The following is a 21766-nucleotide window of genomic DNA, read 5'->3' as shown; positions in this document are numbered from 1 at the left end:
GCCCCTCACTCGCTAATTGCCCTTTTTTATTATTGTATTGGAATATGTTGTTTGTTAAAAACACAGCATGCTGAATTAAATAATAGTGACTGCAGCTGCCCTTAATACAAGTAAAGATACAATTGCCTTGGAAAGAGATTGAAGAGAGATTGAAATCTTCACAGCTCTGGCCTCATGCCAAGGCTGGGTTTGGTTTTAAAGTCTACTCTGTTTTGAACAGACTTTGGCATACCCTTTGGCCTCTTTGCAAGCTTCCACAACTTTGTAACTCCAGTTCTGGTAAATAAGGACAACTGGAAAATACTCAAGCGTAAGTGTACTTTAAGTCATTAAAAAAGCTTTGCTAGGCAGCCCTAAATTAGTGAAGTAGATTCTAAGCAAACAGCCTGCTGACAAGCACACCTAGCATTTGAATTAACTGCAAATATATGTACTTTATCTATCTATCTATATATATATATATAGAGTACAGTAACGGGAAATAAAAAAAATGAACAAACTAGCATCCTTTTTTCATTATTCTCTTAACCTGATTAAAAGCAAGTAAAACTCACAGAAACAGATTGCAAAACTTTCCTTTCCCATTGGTTTTGATCATTATTTGTACTGCTTATGTGACTTGCTCAATGCTTTTAGATAATTTGAGGGAATATAAAACACAGAATAGCAAATTCTTTTTTTAAAAACTTTCTTTTTTAAATGCAATATCACAGTTATTGCTTTCTGCAAAAGACTTGGTGGAAAACAATAGCAGGTTTTTAAAAAAAAAAAAAAAAAACAAACCACTTTAAGATCTTCTTTCACTGTTTGTTTGGTTTGGGTTTTTTTCCAGATGGATAGAAAATTTAACTGTTGCTTATAATTAATCCATATACTTTAAAACATTGAAATATTGTGATTCCAAACACTAAAGGCATGAATAGATGCATATTCTAAGCACATTAAAGCACATTAATAAAACATATTAAATCACTTTATAGGTCCATCTCCCTTGAGAATAATCTTAGGGTTTTTTAATTTTAAAAAGGGAAGAAAAAAGCTGTAATACTACAGAACCAGTTTTAACACCATGCCACACACGCAGGTAGTATTTCTACCTTCTTTTCATTAATAAGACAGCTGTTGCGCTAGATATTCTGGCAAATTACTTATTGGAGGGGTAGCTGGATGTGTTCACACATTCAGTTTCTGTAAGACATCAAATCCCAGGGTAAAAGCTTCTGCAACAAAAGGATGATTGACCAGCTCCTCTGTGGGTGAACCTAGAAATTCATCAATAAAAGCACTCGGCAGACTTCAGCTATAACAGCAGTACATGAAAGAGCTCATCTGGTAAGAGCCAGGTCCTAAGGCCAGCAGCGTTAACTTAAATCAATTGCATGAACTATAGCCGTAACTCACACAGGAGAGTGGAATGAACAAAAGTAACAAACATGGTGGCATGTAAACCATGGCATAACACACAGAAACACTCTTTAAAATGCCAAAACACTCAAAATTTCAGAAAAAAAAAACCCAGAAATTCATGTCATCATTACAACGTGAATTCAGGCCCCATATGTGCACTTGCCAACATAAAATTAAACTGTTTGATCAAGGGTAGGTTTGTGTGGTTTTTTGTTTATTTGTTTGTTTTGTTTATTTGTTTAAAGGAACAATGACCACTAGTCATCTCATACAAGAGCTGGTTTTACTGTGAGGTTCTGCCATGGACTTGAATTCGCTATTAGGGTTGAGGCCCCTGTCTCGGAGCTGGGATGCAGGTAGAGTAGAGGCTGGGAGCTGCAGGAAAAATGACAACCATACACCTGAGGCAGCTGGAGGCCATGCTGGTTCCTTGACCCAAAGACTTCCCACAAAAATGTGCAGTTCTCTTTTAGACTAGCTAGCTTGAGAGCCTGAAGGCTAATTAAGAAAGATGCATTTACGTTTATTGCTGAAGACAATGTGATTTTAAAATATATTTCATCATGTTTTATACTTAAAAAGAAAAATTACACTGTACACTGTAGACACTTCAAGCTAAGAACCTTTAGTGGACTTTGCGTGTATCTCTGTTAGTTACATACCTGTAAATGTACGTAAACACCATTGTTCTATTTCTCCATGATACAGTGACAAATTGCTCGGGTATTACAACAATAAACATGACAGGAGCCATAAGGAACTAATGGTACTTCATGTTTGGGGTGGAGGGCTATGCCACATAATAAATGTGTATTTATTTATCATACAGCACTGTTACGTCTTTAACAAGCAGATCAACACAAAATATTAAGATACTGACCAGCTGACCTCCAGCTATTCCACTGCACCGCACCAGGCAAAGTTCTCGAGGGAAAAAATCAGACAGCCTTCAATTACACACACATTTAAAACAGAGGGGAAAAACCCCACAATCTTAATTCAGAAATTTCTTAGCTTTCAAGAATCTGGAACTATGAGAACATTCTTTCATGGCAGCTCCTATACCTCACCGTCTCCTTACACAATGCTTGCCTCCCAGGCTAGGTATACCCATGGACTGAAGCAAACAGCCATCTATATCTGAAGCACCCAGTCCTCAATTACACAGCATCTTTTACTTCACACCAAAGCTGTGAATACAAATATTGAAAATGTTCACATTGCACATTTGGGCTGAACTTACACCTAAAGATGTTGTGAGAGACTGAATTGTGCGACTTTTGTCTCAAAGCCTGCTTGCATATGAAAGACTGAACTGCAGAGCATTTGTCTCAAAAGATTGCTTGGCCAAGTGAGAAACTCTGGATAAGATGTTGGATAAGATCAGGAGAATTGCTTGTAATAATTGTGCGCAGAGCGGGGCCATGAATCGCAAATGAATCGGGGGCCATGTATGCGCGAATGTACAGAAACGTGGAGATGGTGCAGGTGGTCAGAAACCACAGCCCTTGTTGAGGGGGGATAAAAAGACTGTTGGGAAAAACCCTCACCATGAAACACCAATGCAATCGTCCACCGCCAAAGACAAACACTGACACAATTGCCCACTGCCGAAGACAAGACCTCACTGCAATCGCCTACCACCGAAGCACGAAGAGATTTGGACCTCCCCGGACACTGCAGATCCATGATGGTGACTATTCTTGCAACGCTATCCCAAATGTTTGCTTAATTTCCACCTTTTCTTCTCACTCTGTCCTATCGCTACTATAATTTTCTACTTTTGATAATAAAAGCTGTTTTGAGTATACAGCATTTGACCTTGTTTGTGTCTTAATCTTGCTCAAGGTGATTGAACCTGCAGTGAGAGGTTGGCCTAGCCAGCCCTAGCCTCCCAGACTTATCTGAAGTCAGCTAGAACGCAAAGGGGCCTTCCTCTCATCCGAAATCGGATGGTAACAGATGTGTTCCATCCTATGCCTGAATTAAGACACAATCAGACCTAAATCTCAGCTGTGAGGCAACAAGGAACAACATCTTAAACCAACCCACATCTGTATAAAAGAAAGCACTCTCTGCTCTGTTTGTGTGTGGAGTCAAAATTAATTAGCTCTAGACACTAGCAGAGGGATGGCCTTTTACTCCTTAGGACTTCTAAACAAGCAGCCAGGAGGGTGACCTATTTAGATAGCCCACGCTTGGAAACAAGCACAAGCCTGTCATTGCAAACATCCATTATTAGCCTCTATTGTTAGACATCGTATGACAAATCTAAGATGCTCTCCATGGTCTGCTCTGAAATGGAAACCAGGGAGGAAGAAGTGATCTAGGAGAGGGGTTGTGCTTAAAAACCTGCTGTGTGAATCAGAGTACCAGAAATTAGCATTAAAACGTCAGCCTCCCCTGCATACAATAATACTAAGCGCTTTAGTACATTTATGCACAGTACTCTACAGGCAGGCCCAGGCTTGCTTTGCTCATGATTCAAGCCAGGTCAGACCCAGGCTGGCTCTGAACCAGAAGACATGCAACTAGGCTGGAACGATGCTGAATCTAAAGTAAAACACCCCTGTCCCTTCCCTTGGTACAGCTTGTTAACTTGGACCCAGAACTGTGCACAACTGTGGCTCAGATGGGGCTGGTGTCCACTTGATGTACCAGCAAAGACCCAAGGTCCCCAGAAGCAATCAAGCAATCCTCTACCACTTGCCTGCCACTAGAATAACACTGACTTGAAAACACTAAATGAAATTAATTGCCAACAGAACTTAGTTACAGAGTCTAAGAGGACATAAATGAATGACTTTCTCTGTTCATTATGATCACAGTTCTGGCACACTTTTGTAATGAAATTAAGCAAACATTAACTTCTGCAGGGTCAGATATTCTTACAGATTGCTAATTCTGTTTTGCTTATGATGTATTTTGTTCCTGGTAGGCTCAATCAGTTGTACTGAGCAATATTAATACTGTTCTGTATGCTGAAATTAATAGAATATTAAGTGAAAACATTGTTCTGTGTTTTTATAAATAGATACTGATAGAACTCAATAATTTTTTTTTTTTTTAAAAAAAAAAACAGGAAAAAAAAAAAAGTGATTCAAAAATCCCATGGAAGTAAGAAGCTAAAAGCAAAACTGTGGAGGTCATTTTTAACTAAGTGGATTTGTTCCGAAAATGTTCAAGTCTTAACTTTTGATTTTTGTCCATCATTTTGTTTCAGGAAGGCAAATACAACTGTAGAAGCTAAATTCTGCATTCTTATTGATGGAAAATTGGTCATTTTTGTTACCTATTACTTTAACAACTCACTTACAACTCTGTTACGCTAAACTTTGCCAGACCTTCAGAATAATCAGTGACTCAGAATAAACAATCTCAGCCTGACCAAAAACCCACTGATATCATTGGAGTCTTTCGTAATTACTCAAGCGGCCTTCAGAACAGATCCACTCTCGTCAGATTGTTGACAAAATGATGGTTGTTGGAAAACAATGATTTCAAAAGTTACAAGCTGTTCTAGTACAGGAAGTATGAGATTAAGGAAAGACGACTGTGGTGAATATCAGTGCGTGCAGAAAGGGAAAACAATTTTACATTATCTGCACTGTAAATTTATATATAAGCCCATATGGAACAGCAGTAAAATGAAACAACCTCAATCAATCATTCTTACCGATTCAACGCAAAAGCATAATGAAATTTAATGTTGTGTTGATCAGCCAGATCACAGGTAGGAAGCATTTCTAGTGTTTCTACCAGCTTCACCATAGCATCATAGTCCTGGTATGAATTAAGAAAAAAAAAAGAAAAAAGAAAGAAAATAAAAGAAACTGAAAGCAGAGGAAAGCAACACTAAACTAAAATGTATCATGACTGCTTGACAGTATCTCAGTTGACTGTTCCTAGAGGAGTCAGTGAAATAGCCACAAACTCTGTGTAAGGAATTAAACAGGGATTTTATCTATCCATGTCAGTACTTGCCTCTTCCTCACCTCAATGCTACTGTCCAAATTACTGAATCCCTCTGGCGAATTTCATCAATTACAGACCCAGCACCAGGAAGGAGAGGTGAAGAGTCTGGCTCTTTCAGGCCTTATTAAGGATTTCTGATGAATGACAGTTCATCAGGTCATTGCAGACTCCAGTACAGTTCATTCTGCGGTATGTCAGCCGGTTGTGCGTTCATTTTGGTTTCTCACAGGTAACCCACATATACATTGCTGAAGAGGCCAGTTTACTGACATCACAAATTGCCTCAGATTACTTAATTTGTTTGTTCAAAACTTGTTTCCAGATTATGACATTTCTCAACAGAGGAGATCTTTCAAAAGAATGCAAATTATCACCAGAGTTGAACAAAATGAGGTTGGATAAAGTGCTGCAGGAAAATACGCATCTCAGAATGGAAAGTTAGGTTATGCAGGATGATGTGGTCAACCACTGCTCTCACGACCCATCTATAATTTATGAAATAACCAGTGTAGCTCCTGATGGAAAAAAATGTCCATAGAATAGTTGAAAGTATACTTTTAAAGGGATGTCAAACACAGGCAGTTTGGAAATACAGTACACAGGGTGTGTTTTAGCAAAAGCAGAACTTACTTTAAAAAAAAAAAAAGTGCAGTTACACTTTAAAACAAATTGTTTCTTTGAATGATAGTTCTCAGCTTGGACACCTCTGGCCAATACAAACACATTTTCTTCATTTATAAATGTATTTGACTTTGAGAGCTGGGGAGGGAAGGGAAAAGCAAACATCTTGCTTCAGTAGGGGATTTATAAATTTTTTTTAAAGAAGGTTAAAAATTACTAATAACAAAATATGAGACCTCATCTAATCTGTGTCTCTGCTTCACAGGCAAAATAAACAAAAGTCTAAAGCCCCTTAAGTTGCCCAACAAACAAACCAAACTGTTAAGCAATGTAACAATTCAGTGTCAGCTTTGAATCACTGTTTAACAAACAGTGAAGTACAGAAAAACAAACAAGAGCCAAAATCCCATGGTAAAATAATCTTCCTTAGTCTTTAGGAACATACCTGAATATCTCTGTAAGAAAGAAGCAGGTTTATGACAATGTCAGAAGTCAGCACTTCAGTATTATCCATACGAAGCTTAATCCTGGCCAGCTCCTTAGCCAGTTCATCTCCTTGATACTTCTCTCTAGCTTTTCTAATATCGCTTAGCAGTGTTTCTTTATAATAGGCACTAAAGAAACAAAAGATAGAAATACAGGAGTAAGATTGTTAGATATTTCTTATGAAACATAGTTATATTTCTGATAAAAAGCATAATTTCTAATAAAAGCACCATTTCCTCAGAGTGAGGTACACATCAAAAAGTTTCCACATTATTCATTAACCCATTATAAATATTCCACCTTGCCCCACCTCAGACTGTGGGGCTATGTATCAATAAGTTTATAACCAGGACTGTGAGATAATTTTATCAACGCAGTAAAACTGGAGCATTTCTTTGCCTTTGTAGCCATATCCTAAAGAGCACAGTAACTGGGACAATAAAGTGACAGAGAGAGGAAAGACCAGCGTGATGTAAAAAGGAGGTACATGATTTTATCATGAAAGGAGGAAAGAAGCTTTCAAACAAAGAAACTAAACCAAAAACAAGCTACCAAAAGCTGCTTTAGTTGCAACCTGTTTGATAAACTTAATGGGGGCAGGACATATGTGAAAGCCCCCAGTAAGTGTATATTATTTACACTAACATCAGTGCACAATGCATCAGAACACAAAATCATAAATACATTAGCAGTATGACAGTTATAAGCAACCTAGACATGCTACTTACAGGTAACTTTATGTGGAGTAGCTTACGGAATCTACAGTTGGGAAGTTATCAGATGTCACCTGACAGATGCTCAAGTGCATACAGTGTCTTCTTTGTTCACAAATGAGTATTGCAAAGTATTCAGCTTTGCTTAGCATAAGCCCTACACATAGCAAAGAAAACCAAGTTCTCTGCCTAATACACCATTGGGGATTAAAATAAGTTTCCTTATAGAATGTTAGAATTCATTGTGCGATTGCTTAGAGGTAAGCTAAATTAGAATCAAGTGTGCTTGAATTGTAGCTTGCCTATAGCTTAGCACGAGTAGGCCTTTTTTAAAGCTCAGCATAAGTGAATTTTATATGACCTCTGTACATTAGCATGGACGGCTATGCAGATGAGGTAACAAAGGAGTACTGGACATCCTAATTTACAAGATAAGGGGAACCAAACCCATGACTCAAGGAAAAATATCACCTTCAAAACAGGTAGCAGACAGTGAACAAAGACCTTGATAACTGAGGACCCCAAGCCAGCAGCTGCAAACTTTGAAGATAAGGAGATGGTCTGTCTAGAGATGAGGAGGGGATCTGATGAGGAACAAGAAAACCCCAGCCCTGAAATACCATTGGGCTAACTGTTGTGTGGACAGCATGTGAAGAGTGCATGGGGGTGGGGACTTAGATCGTGAAGGGTATAATTGCCCAAGGGTTTATTTTTTCAGGGTTCCTCAAGGGAGCGGGCCAGGTTGAGCTGAAATAAACCGACTCTATGGCAGAACCTAGGGTCCAAACTCTTCATTACATTCAGGGCTAAGTCTGGGTCCAGCTGGACCTAGGCTCTTTCCTGTGAGGGGGTTTAGCAAGCAAGAGGGTCCAGTCTGAGTCCTGTGACTCAGTGGAAGGGTCTTCCCAGACTCTTCTTTAACATACTCATCATATCTTTCATACAAGGTGTAAGATCTGTTTATAATGTAAAGCAGCAAGGTCACAGTAAGCACTACTGGAAAGCTTTTAATAGTTGTTTTACTGTCAGTGGAGGTTAGGCCTAATTCATCAGGGATTTCCAATCTCAGGTTTCTATCCAGCATTGCCTTCTACCAGGCTAATGATAATTAGTCCTTCTTGTGCTAGTTAAACCAAAGGGAGATACTGGGCAATGTTTTTCAAAAGTATCCAAGTGACTTAGGAACGGAAATCTCACTTTCAAGAACGGCGTCTCACTTAACCTCTTCAAACTTACTCAAGATTTTGGCAGGAATGAGGAATCATCTAGCGACATCTCCCTCTTCACAAGGATCTACCAGAACAGTGTCTAATTTTGCAGTTGTACAAAATCCTCTGTCAGGCAATTCAGCCTGAAAATGGGAGAGATAAAAGGGGCTTTACTGTAGGACTTCACAATACAATTATAAAACCAAAATCACTCGCAATCCTTGTCATAAATGTCAGAGACAAAGTATACAGGTAGCTTTGGACAGCTGGTGTCCAGAGCACAATTCCATAATGACACAAACGCTAAGTGGTACCAAAATTTACTACTACCAGGACCAACTGCACTAACTAGTTTCACGAGTCTGCACTGCTGAGCACAGCTCTCCTGTATCCTGACCAAATTTACTGAGTTTCTGCCCCTCCTCTTGCTCAAAGTGGACCTGTGTTGCCTGCATGTAGCCTCCTCTCTAGCTCTGTTCTAGAGAAGCAGGAGGCAGCTTGCACTTCTTCAGTCCAACAATATCCCAGTTGCTGCCCAACAAGATGCCAAAGAATAGCAGATCTGCCATGGACAGAGGTGTAAGGGACAAGATGTGTGTGGGCAAGGTCATCTATGGGATCCTAAGAGTGGGACCAGGCGAGAAAAGGAGTTTTTTAGGCGAGCCTTTCACTTGTGTAGGATGGCAATGGGGAAAGAGAAAGAAATCCGAGGGCCCTCAGTGCTCCCTCATACTTCAGACACTGGGAAAAAGAAAATCTAGAAGCTTAGTCTCTCACAGTGTTTTCCAGAAATAAAAAAAAAAAAAAACCCCAGACTTAGCTGCAGAGTACAAGGTGAGCAATTGAGAGAGACGTCCCTCTCCAGCCCCAATTCTCAAAACTCTAACAGACCTTTGTAGAAGTCACTGAACAGTATCATGTTTATTAGGTGACATTAGAAGACTAATAATAAAAAAAAAACCAAAACAAAACAAACTATGGAAGTTACATTTGATTGCCCATTGCTGCCATATCTATACACTTATTTGGTGACAGAAAAGGACAGGTTCGAGCTTTGAGCTCTACGAAGAGTTTGTGATCTTATCTCCCTGTTACAACCTTATGCACTATAATTTATACTCAAGCACTTCACCTATGGACCACCTTTGCTTACTCATATTTCAGAAAATAACTGTAAATCAATTTCTAGCATAACATAGTTAGCTGCAACAGCTGCAGCACATCAATACAGAAAGCAGTAAAGTTGGCAGCTTCTTTTAACACTATATTAAGTGCAGTGGAAAAAAAAAAAGAAAATCAATGATACTAGAGATTGTGCATCTTTTTCATAACATTAAAAAGAGACTATCAAAGGTTCTGGAGGTGTACGTGTTACAAAATTACCAGGATGTAACATGAACATCCTTGAGAAGGCTGATAAACTTGTCCACCAGTGGGACACAAAGTGGCCCCAGGATATTGTCCCAGTTGGGTTGCATATACTCAGAAGCTCTTCGCTGGGCATCACTTTCACAGCAAAAGTAGTCAGCACAAGGTGTGACGATGTATGGAATAAAATAATAATTGCCACTGGAAGCCTAAAAGAAAAACAGGCACAGTTTAGAAAACAAATGAAAATGGAAATATGCTTGTGTGTACATAGAATCTTTTACTGTCAGAAAAAACAGCTGGATTAGGGCTGGTGCACTATGAAGCTTTAGTGCACTATTTAATACAAGATTTGCAACCATTAAATTCAAGGAATTTTCTGAGAAAGTTACAAATATTAATAAGGGTGACAATAAGGGTCCAGATCTGTTAAGCGACAATAGAATGAAACTTCCATTTTTTTAATGCGATGCATGGACCCTAATAGAGTCTGACAGTTACAAGCTAAGCTTCTGCTCCCAGATTTTTGAGGTCAGAGATGTACTTGCATCCTCTAGGCTCACTCTGTGCTAGGAAGTACATGATGCAGAGCTCCCCACAACGAGAGAGAGAAATACAGAAACACAGGCATTGAAAGGACTTTATGGAGATGTTTAACCCAGAGGAGCCTACAAAACATCTGCTACATGCTGTCAAACACCAAACCAAACAACCAAACTTTGAAATGTTTTGTGATATAGGTAAGACTTTCAACACAGAATTCTAGAAACAAAACCCAAAAATCCTTAATATGCCACATAAAAAGTGTAAACATGTTCAAGGGGCTGAAAGGGGAGAGGAAATAGGAAATGCTCTTCAGAGCCCCAAACCAGTAAGCTCAGAATCTTTAACTCCTCAGCAAGACCCCAAAAATCAGACAACTGAAGTTTTCCACAGCTACTAGAAACACCAGTGTCCTATTTTGAGCTATGACAATTCTCTGCTGTTTAAAAGAAAAGTAAACTTTGCATTTCAGAGTAACTAGATAGAAGCACTGAGGCATGGGTCAGTATGATACATTTAACCAAGCAACTACCACTAAATACCCTTCAACCGCCAACCTGTGGATGTCAAGGCATCAAACATGTACAGCAAAATCATATATTTCATTTTCTCATATCATCTAAGCATGCCGTAAAGCTGTAGCCATTTCAAGTCACCTTGAACAACGGGAGAATGTTGAGATGATAGAAAGAATGGATATGAAGATGGCACATTTTTATATGCATTAATAAACTAGACAAGAGAAATTGTTCACAGGAATTAACAATTCCTTCCTCATAAACCCTACAGTACAGTATCTCTGTTGTAACAATAAAATTATCTGTTGCAATGTTATCTTTACTTCCTACTAAAAAAAAAGTCAGAAAACTTGCAACCCAAACCACCGGTATGTTAAAACAACTTAGTCTCAGGTTTATTCAAATAAACACTGAGTTCGGTGCAATGCAAAAGTTGCTCCTGTGTAAACTCTATTCTTAAACATGTAACAGTGAATTAGCAATTCCTGCAATGGAAAAAAAAAAAACAAACCAAACCAAGCCAATTTGAAAGTATGATGTATCTTGTGACGCAAAGAGACCTGCAATTATCTATTGAGAAAGCAAAGCCATTTTCAGAAAAAATTAAATGACACACTTGAAAGACTATATTAATCTTACTCAGCCAATATCTCATCTATTTGACGCAGATTTCTTGCCTCTTTTGGGACAGAGAAATCTATGCTACTAAAAACACATTTTTATCCATGACAGACACATTTTTGTGTGCAGAAGTCAAGAATCCTGCATGTATTTGAGCATATCATCTTGTCTGAAAAACAACTAGCTCAAATTTTCTAGCTCCTTCTGTCCAATACGTACACATAATAAATTATAAAGCCCCTTCATACAGCGTGTGTAGCCTAAGAGAGTCTTTTTTAATTACATAAAAAAAAAGTTTTGTTCATCTACTTTTCTTACACTATTAAGAGCTAGAGATGGCTGAAAATATCATCCTTGCTTCTTCAAATTGTCTACTCAGGATGCTGGTCTCCAACATCAAAAGCTAATCATTGTGAAAATTACTGTCCTGTCATACACCAACTATTGCTTTTTAAGATAATGAATAAACGGTACAGGTATGTATGAAGTAACATGTACAGCAATTCTAGCTGCAAACATACATAATCTATAAATTCTAACTTATTTAACTGTAATAAAGTTATAACTTCATAGCTTATAAAGACTGTATGCTGAATTGGTTTATTTCAGGATTAGTAGTTAAGTTATTTTTATTGTCTTATTTTGAGAATTTTTAAAGTTAGAAAATACAAGAAACCAAGCAGACTGAAAAATAAAGCTCCCAATAGCTCATCTTGCAGCAAAAAAAAAAAGTATGCCCAGTATGCTAGCAATGAAAGTTTTGTATTCAATAATACTTTAAAAATCTACCACCAAAAGAGACAAAAGTTTAGCAACATTTAAAAAACCCCAGGAAATAACTGCAAGTAAGTTAAGAGAGGGATCTGTTCTTCGGGGTAAAATGTTTAAAGGAATTAAACACAGAGCCATGCCTTTGCTGAAGGGCTGACAGTATTAGGCCCACATAGACCATGTTTAGGCTCTAGGCAAGACAAGTCAAATGTAGAGTGCTTTCTGTCTTGAAACACTACTCTAAACATTTTGCTAACGCTGTTAAAAGTAAACTTTTAACCTTAATAACATTAAGTTTTTTAAATTGTACTGTTACAGTTATCCTGGTGCAACTGGTGTCACTTTGTGACAGACATGCTATGCTACAATTAAAGGGCTTTTTTTTTACTCAACATTATTTACTTGCGAAATCTCTGCATTTTTAGAGAGGGAATTATGCTTGCAGAGCTAATAACACAATTATTTCACTTGAGCCATGCAGTTCATTTTGCCACTTTACTCAAGCATCAGGAGTATTAGGAGTGCTTACCCTACCTTAATTTTGCCACTTTCTCAAGCATGAGTACCTGCATTCACTCAAAGAAGTCACAAACTTTTGAGTGTTCAGGGAGTTTAAGCCACTGCTGTCTTAAGAATGAAGGTTTTCACAGTAATTTTCTGTGACACCACACTCCTACCTATTTTACAATACAGGTAACTATTAGAAAATTTAAAAAAATACTTCCTCTTCTGAGGTTGAATATATACAGTATTTTTATGGAAAGACTGAAGAGATATTGTCACAAACCAAACATTCCAAATGCTCAGGATCTAGCCTGCAAGGAACAGGCACACCAAGATTACAACCACTTTGAAGGAAGAAACCCTGCCAAGCACTATTCTTAAAGTACCCTTATATAAAAATGTCTAGAAACACAATAATAAGATGGCATATTTATTCAACAGAAAGCAGATTTAAAGTGATACATACTTTGCCTATCAGATTACCATTGTGGTATTCAGGAGGTACTTGAACCCGAAGAAAAGCTTTGTGGTTGGCAACCTACTCCAAATTAAAATAAAATGACAAAGAGGAAAACACCACCACAAAACAGCATAAGAATCAAAAAGACAGACATGACACATGAATAGAGAAATTATTAAAGAAAGAAACAACAGAAAATGAATACAGATATTTAGAGCAAGTCCATATTTACAAGGCCAAGAAAATATTGCAATATTTTGCCACCCAGAATTTAAGATTTCTCTGTGTACATGACTTGTCTATACATCTCCTTGTGTCATCAATAAGATGTTTTCAAGTCTTACTTTCATAAGCCCATCAGATTCATTACCTCATTAGTTAACTACAATCCAACCACTATAAATACACATTCCTTGATACGGTAACATTTCCATAAAAACTAACTTTCATAAATAAATTTTAAAAGCCTTCATTTTTATTATATCAATAGTAACAGTGACATATTTCATCATTAGAAATATTAAAAGTAATACTTACTGGGTCACTTTTTGCCTTTATACTTTTCTCCTCTCAAAAGGAAAAATGATTGTCTGTATTTAAGATGTTCCCACTCTTTCATTCTGTACCCTTTTGCAAACTCTTTTAATACTTTACTACCTCAGGCTTTTTTACAAATATATCATTAAATGATCATACCATGCAAACGTTTATATATTGTAAAAAAATCATAAAATAAAAAATAGAAAGCTACTCTGCTATACTACTACTTCAGATTATTAAATTAATACAATGTAATCATACCTTAGAGTCTTCCCTCTCAATTCAATCCATTGGGGCTACTAAATTGGAGAACAGGAGTTCAAGTGCCAAAATCTTTCTATTTAGTTTTCTTAAATGTTCATTGCCTTGAAACAGTAGATACAGTTTATACATTTATATAGCTACTGAAACTCTGAAGAGACTTTCTGCCAATTACAATAAAAAGTGATTTTTCTACATAAAAATTCCTTGTGGCAAGGATAAATTGCAATCCTATTCCCTTTAGATCAAGAAGAATTTTTGCTAATGACTCCTCCGTGGCCCAGACATTATTCTCTGCTTACTCTAAGAGCTGCTACAGGATTTAATGAAAAAAAAAACCAAACCACAAACGTTTAAATCTCTGAAAATACTTCATCGAGCCCACAGGCCTAAGTATACTACAATAAACCTTTTGGTTTAATAGCCAGCTTACTTTCCTTTAAAATATCTTCCCCAAAAGGAATTAACAGGGTTATTCAAATTTCTTCAGGCATACCATCAACTGAAAAATTAACTACTAAGTTTTTCTCTTTATATTCTCTACTTGCCATAATAATTTTGTTCCATAGTGAGAAGTTCTAGTTTGTATTCTCAATGCCACATTCAAACAAACCAAATGGATCAAAGCTATGTGCAACCAATGCTAGAACCATTGCCAGAAAGCCTGTACGTTTTGCTTCCTGACTCCAGCAGTTTTTAAAAAGCTCCTTGTGCACTCTTTTCCTTCACCCAATCTTGGACTCCTTTTATGTACCATTCCTTAAAATTCTATAGAGGGAGAGGAAATTTCCTTATCGAAGGAAAAAAAAATATATAAAAATCAAGGATAGCAACAAAATGTTGGATCAAAATAAAACAACTTTCGCATGGATGTTTTCTATTATATTGGTTTAGGGGAAAAATATTTTTTAAGCATTTTTTGCTTTAGAAAAATCCTTGACATTTCGTTTGTCTGGTAAATCAATGTTTATCTGACATCTAAAGAAAGTCCAAAGCACAAGCCCATTTTCCACAGATAAATTTATTTTCCCTACAGTGCAGCAGCATCCACTCTGCTCTCAACCTTGATTATTCCATAATGACACAGGAAACAAACTGTTCTGCAAGACTGCATATTTGCAATCTATTTAATCTATGATAATTTTGACAGAAACTAGGAAGCTGTGCATATACCCTCAGTAAAATTAGCAGAAGTCTTCTTAAAAGCTCAGAGGAGCTCAACAGAAGGAAACCTAACTGATGGGACACAGAATTTGACCTTGAAATTAATGCCAGGGCAATTTTTCCTTGGGAACTGAACTCCCATAGACAATAATTCTTTCCTTGTGTATCCAAGTACACAATAAATAATCAACACAGACTTTTAATTGCTTGTTTGGGGGAGTCAAGTAGAACTGAATCACATTTCCCATCTTATCTTATCCCTGAAAACTTCATTCCTGGATGGTGGAGGGGAGGAAGGAAGTTCTATACTCTTACACTCTTTTTTTTTCAGACAGCATGCTACTAAATATCTCAGACTCACACCACCGCAGCATGCTGCTGTATAATTTTCACTGTTATATCAGCTGTACTCGGGCCAAAACTCAAATGAATTGCTGACCTTTTTCCTATGCATTGTTTTCAGCTGTATGTCCAGTTTCCTTGCTCTTGCCTCCTCCTTGATGCTGAATTAGAATAATGTTTTCCTTACAAGGAAAACATCCATTTTCTTCAAGGCTTACTTGTAATACACAAAAGAAAATCACCCCAGATGACACATCAGACATTCATCTTCTCTGCATATTTAACATGGTTCCACATCCCATGCAATATGGGAGCACGTTTATTTAATAAAAGAAAATACTAACAACTTCAACTAACACAAAAGGGTCAAGAACCCATACTTTGTATTTAAAGTCATTTAAATTTTTCCTCACTGTATTTTACTCACAATTGTTTTCTTAATTTATGCACTTGAAGAAAGTGGATTAGGCAATGCCTCCTTTTTAAAGGAAGGATCAGGATCCTAGTTTCAGGATGCCTCCTGGCCCCTTTTGCTAACCACATGGTCTTTACAGGTCTAATACCAGGCCCTGCTGTAGAAACCATGTCACCAGATCCATCTTTTCCTCTCTCCCACATGAAGTAAACATCCTCCTTTGTGGGAAAAAGAATCTGCTAAAAGAAAATATTGCAGACTGCTAATCTGATTGTGCTACGTTGAACTTTTTAAGAAGAAAAAAACTTGCCGCTATCCTCTTTGCCTTTACTCAATTTCTGGAATTACCACCAAATGGCTCAGTCACAATTCTCCCTCTTGCTCTGGAGGGGAAAACACATGCTTGTGCCATTTTGATCATCCACCACCCTAATTCTTCTCACCTCAAAATCTAAAGAGATTGATGGATAGTAGCACTCACAAGCAAATCTGCTGCATTCCGAGCCCCCCCCCCCCCCCCCCCTTGCACAGAGCTACAGACTAGTAAACACAGTTCACACCCCACATGTGAAACTAGTTCAAAGATCACCAGGACAGACAGGAAAATGACCTGGATTTACTCAGGTGCTCAGCCCGCTCTATCTTTAGCCTACATGCAGAGCTGTGACCAAGCATAAACAGTAGCTCAAAATAAACTGCTGTGACTAATACATTAGTTCTTCTAGCTCTCTTTTAAATTATTAGCAAACTCTAAGAACATTTTATTATTTTAGTCCTACTCAATTTTCTTCAAAAGAAAATAAGAGTATATGGTAAATGGGGGGAAATAGAAAGGAATAAATGTAAGTTTAAGATTTTTGCAAATTCAGTAGTCCTCAACATAACAGTGTGGAGTGTTTAATGAAAATAAGCACTGACATGATGTGAAATATGACAAAATATATAACTGTCTAAGACATTGTGGCATATCCCAATAAATCTAAAATAACCACTAACTTTTATCTTAGTTCAGGCTCACTTACTTGTTCAGTTTTACTTGCATTAAGGGTAAGAACAGTTTTACTTTAGGAAATAAGCTTTTGCATTCCTAAGTAAAATCCATGAATTTGTCAGGAATAGGATGTGTACACAGTAGCCAAAGCTGTTTGAGATACAAGAGTAAGCCCTATTAAGGCATCACGCACACATATACATCTGCAGAAGTGGGTGCAAGTGGTAGAGGGAGAATGATACTTTGAATTTCTGAGTTTACATTTGATCAATCAACCCACATATATAACATATACCTACTGGCACTTTTCTACATCTTAAAAGGGAACTTCTAAAGAAAAGTAATTTTAAAATCTAGCTTTACTTTGGAAAGAAAATGAACAAGATTTCCACCACTTTGAATTGTAAATAGGTAAAACAGACTTCCTTCAATCATATAGAGCAAATATATGGTTGGCAGCTTTGTTATTAAAGTTGCTTCAAATGTAGTATCTTCATTTTGTGTTTTAAAATGAATGAGGATTTAATACTTACTGTGTTTTTCTGAGATACCATATCCTGTGGGGGGATAAAAAAAAAAGAGAATAAAAATGTTTATTCCTTTTTACTGGGAATTATTATTTCTGAGAAAAATAACTGGCATACATAAATAGATACACACACACACAGAGATGTGTTCTTCACAGCATAATCCATATTTCCTGATGCAGCAAATTCCAGGTAAAGGGTTAGAAAAACATAAAGAAAAGCCTTACTAGTTCAGGTTAGGAAAAAATGAATGATTCAAATAAGAAACCTATTTAAAGAAGGGCTCAGAAGATGAAGAAAGTTGTATTTGCCAATAAATGGAGTTTCTCAGGCTGGGCACTGCGCATACTCAGTCACACTCCATGCATTTGTGAGACAAAATCATTCAAAGCCGGAGATTTTTTTTTTCTCTGAAAGAGTATCCTTAAGATACCTAGGCCCCTTTCCTACCTGGAGGGGCACAGAACAACATATTCCTCCTATAACCTAATTCTTCCCACCTCAAAATCCAAAGAGATATTGAAACTATGAGGCAGATGATAAACTAATGGACATATAAACCAGACCTCAAAGATTTCCAGTTGCTGGTAAGTAACCTCCTCCTTCTAGCAATCACTTACATGTCCAATGAGCACTGCTTTGTGAAACTAAGCAGATCACCTAGTAAGTCACACTACAAATGTTAGATATAGACTTGTTTCCAAGCAAGGTTATTGATATAATTTAATTGTATGTGGTCTGACAACTTAAGATGATTCTGCTTGAGCAACTTCACATCTGACAGCCTGAAATCCACTTGGACAACCATTGCACAGAAATTATCATGCCCACACACCCTTTTTCTCAACAACAGACAAAATATCAGGGACCATCCAAGAGGTTTAGTTCTGCTAATACAACCATCTCAAAATCTGGATTATTTATCATTTTACATGCTTGGAACTAGGTTGTTTTGGAAAGAACATGGGTGAAACTGAAGAGACAACTCTTGGAAGAATTTCAGGATGGGTCCTAAGAAATAAGCTATTTAAAGTCAGGCTGCCTGGACTTCACAGATCTTCCCAGTAGAAGTGATAGCAGTCATGAATATTGCCTTTTATAACACTTACACTAGCCACTCTAGAGAGGCAGGCACAGCAATCTAGATCCAAGTACAGTAATAAATTCCTGGAAGGAAGGAAAAAACACCTGACCAAGTTAGTCAAACCTGAGAATAAAGAAACACCAGCAAAGCATAAAAAAAAAAAAACATATTAAGGTACCAAATCCTAAACAGAAATACTGATTAACTTAAACTCCTTAAGCCCAATAAAATACTTCGGAACAAAAGTGATGGAAGGCTTAAACATATGAAATATCATGTATCTGAAAATGAATATGTCTATATAGCTGAGCAAATATCTCCAGTAGAGCTTTACCTACTGCAGATAAAGACCTTTGTCAGCACAGAGAAATTAACTCTTCTGAAAACTGTCTAGCACCTAAGTCATTAAATATGTCATGAACTGTTCTTCACTGAAAGACTCCAAGAACAATCCCTATCTACCTTCTGAAGCATTCCTGAGAAAAGTGTATCAGCCTATTTGAATGGTATTCAACACTGAATCAGGGCTTAATTCCAGAAGTAGTACCAAGGACATCAGGGTAGGACTGAACCATGTCCCAATGCCCTGCTTAAACTACTCTAGCACTTGATCCAGCAAATCTCTTCTACTTGGTTCCAGCAACTTAAATCAAGCCTTCTGCTGCCATAATAAGATAACGCTAGGGGCCTATGTAGGCCAAGGAGGTCATGCAAACAACTGGGAGATAAGAAAGAGATTAGCAGCACTGACAGAGTTCCTAGCAGAAGAGAGATGAAGGCAGATAATAGATTTTCTAGCCCTAAGTGATCCAGTCGTGCTCCAGTGTTCCCAGGTCCCCAGACTTGCCCTTGGGCTTTACATCCTTGGGAAAAAAGCTCCAGAAGTGACACTACCAACAAACAATCTGAAGATCCAACCCATGGATGGACGTAACCCTGGATGTCATTCAGCACTCCAATTATGGAGCAGGTGCTTGCATATGTGCTTGGTACAAAGCGCAGAAATCAAAGTCATCCCCAGAGGTCCTCACTGGGTAGAGACAAATAGAAAATGACTAGCCTGTGCTTCTCAAACTTTGGCACAACCTTGGGAGAACTGAGTTGATTAGAACATCTGAGTGACAACATAAAAGAAAGATAAAAATGTGTTAATGAAAAACAAAAACGCACAATCTCTTTGCAGTTAGGTATATTAACAATGCAATATAAAAAGTTGTATGCCTGCCCACCCAGATTAACTAGAGGAATGGACGGCATGCAAGTATGCCTTAGCACATATCCACATAGATCACCTCTTTGAGCAGAGTGCGAGAGGCTGCAACTCTGAGTTCTTGTGACTCCAGGTCATGTGGAACATGAATGTGTATGTGGACTATCACCCAAAGAAAGGAAGTATAGGATACTAGACACATCAGGGTAAAAATCGATGACACCAAGAGCAGAAAAGAGGAAAAAGATGTGACAGAACAGAGCATTTCTGGGACAAAAGGAGGAGACTCCTACAAAATTAAGATTAAACTTAATATTCTTATAGCTCAAGAGAGGCTGGAGAATTCCAAAAAGGACTTTTAAACACTGGTGGTGTGAAAAATATAAAGTATCAAGGGCCAGTAACTCAAAATAAGGAAAAAACCACAAAGCATGAACAATGCTGCTCTCAATGAAGGTAGCAAGAAAATGGATTATATTAAAAGCAGCAGTAGGTGAGGATATAGAGGATGAAAGTCTAAATATGATCTAAACCAAAGAGAACCTGCACCGAGAAAGACAAAAACATCCACAACATAGGACTTGCATCCACGATATATGACTTGCACCCAGAAGAGTAATTTCAGGACTGAATGTATATAGCATGTGTTATCCTACTACAAAAACTAAAAACAAGCCTACAAAAACATGTGATGAAGATCTGGTTTTTTTTTATTTTCAAGCAGTAATAAAAAGGAGATTCCTATAGTCTTAGCTACTCAGCATCCAGGAGATACAACCCTCATCTGATAGAAGTGCTTCAACAGTAGGAGTAGTTTGCAACGCAACCCTTGTCCAAGTGTCGTTATTATACAGGCCATAACATTGTTTTTACATATACTGTAATTAAAAAGGAAAAGGAAGGAAAAAAAAAAAATCACACTTGCACTCTCACTTCCAAGTTTAACCATCTGAAGCAAGATTAGCGCCATACTATGGATCTTTTAATAAACAACCTTTTATACTATTCTAATCACTACTACATTTTTGCTAGCAGCTGTTTTTCTAAGTATGGTTTTGCTATGTAGCTATCAGGAAATCACGTTCAATGGAAGTTTCAGAAAAACAAACGTTTGCAGGATCAGGTATTTAAAGATATTTCTGAAATTAATCAGATTTCAAAGTGAGAACCTTACTTTGAGAGACTGAGCAGTGTCAGCATCAGTGTCATGGTACAGTATAACATTATTAGCCATGTCAAAGCTTTCACGCACGCCAAGGTGGTAGAACAGTGATGGCTGCTTGGAAATATCACTCATGTCCACAACTGCAACATCTGAAATGAGAGAGGGAGAAGGAAAAGTGCTAAAAAAATAATAATCTTAAAACTAATTTTATTCTTAGAGAGGATTTAAAATAAATCTGAAATTACACAAACATTTGGACAGACAAAATAAATACAATCAAAAAAGGATCATTTTCTCATGATACAAGTAAATTTTACCATTAATACAAAGAACAACTCAAGAAATTATCACAGAGTTACAGTAACTGAGAAGCAGAATTTATGAATTCTGCTTGAGGTTTTGAAATCACTGCATCAGAAATATCTCAGGTGAAGAAGCAGTTCTGTATTTGCTCTACAAGTTAGGCCTGACAGCCTGAACACCCAATAGGATGAACTTCCCAACAAGAAGGCTCCAAACTTTCAAGTGGAACCTCTAAGAACAATAATATAGCAGAAAATCAGGGAAAACTGCGAGACCAAGTTTATCTTAAGAGGCTGAGGTTTGGAGAACAGGAAATTCCTAAACAGTAGAAAAAGAAACGACTGTGAAAGTTGACTCTTAAAAGCTACAGGCAAGATGTTCAAGACTAGGTGTGCAGGAATGAGGACATTCAACCACAAGCAGCCACAGCAAGACTTCCACTGCTGTTGGGTCGTATTCTAGCCAGAAATGGAAGGAAAAAAAATTATGTTAGTGGAAGATGACCTATACAGAGATCTAAGGAGAAATATGCCATGTTCTGCAGAAGAGCTGAGATACAGGCAAAAGAT

General features: G+C 37.5%; 1 protein-coding gene across 1 annotated transcript in view; it reads right to left on the bottom strand.

Annotated features, from left to right (window-relative positions):
- The window catches only part of MAP3K15 (mitogen-activated protein kinase kinase kinase 15), an 85258-nt gene that overhangs the window by 35706 nt on the left and 27786 nt on the right, over positions 1 to 21766 (bottom strand). The window contains exons 2-6 of the mRNA XM_086767464.1: positions 20904 to 21043; positions 17442 to 17465; positions 9794 to 9987; positions 6449 to 6617; positions 5084 to 5190 (exon numbers count right to left, since the gene is read on the bottom strand). Coding sequence (XP_086623590.1) covers positions 5084 to 5190; positions 6449 to 6617; positions 9794 to 9987; positions 17442 to 17465; positions 20904 to 21043 — 634 coding nt within the window. The remainder of the gene's footprint in view (positions 1 to 5083; positions 5191 to 6448; positions 6618 to 9793; positions 9988 to 17441; positions 17466 to 20903; positions 21044 to 21766) is intronic.

Source organism: Chlamydotis macqueenii, chromosome 1, assembly GCF_036417535.1.
Source record: "Chlamydotis macqueenii isolate bChlMac1 chromosome 1, bChlMac1.mat, whole genome shotgun sequence".
Classification (NCBI taxonomy): domain Eukaryota; kingdom Metazoa; phylum Chordata; class Aves; order Otidiformes; family Otididae; genus Chlamydotis; species Chlamydotis macqueenii.
Note: the sequence above shows the minus strand (reverse complement) of the source record. Positions and strands in the feature narration are given on the sequence as shown.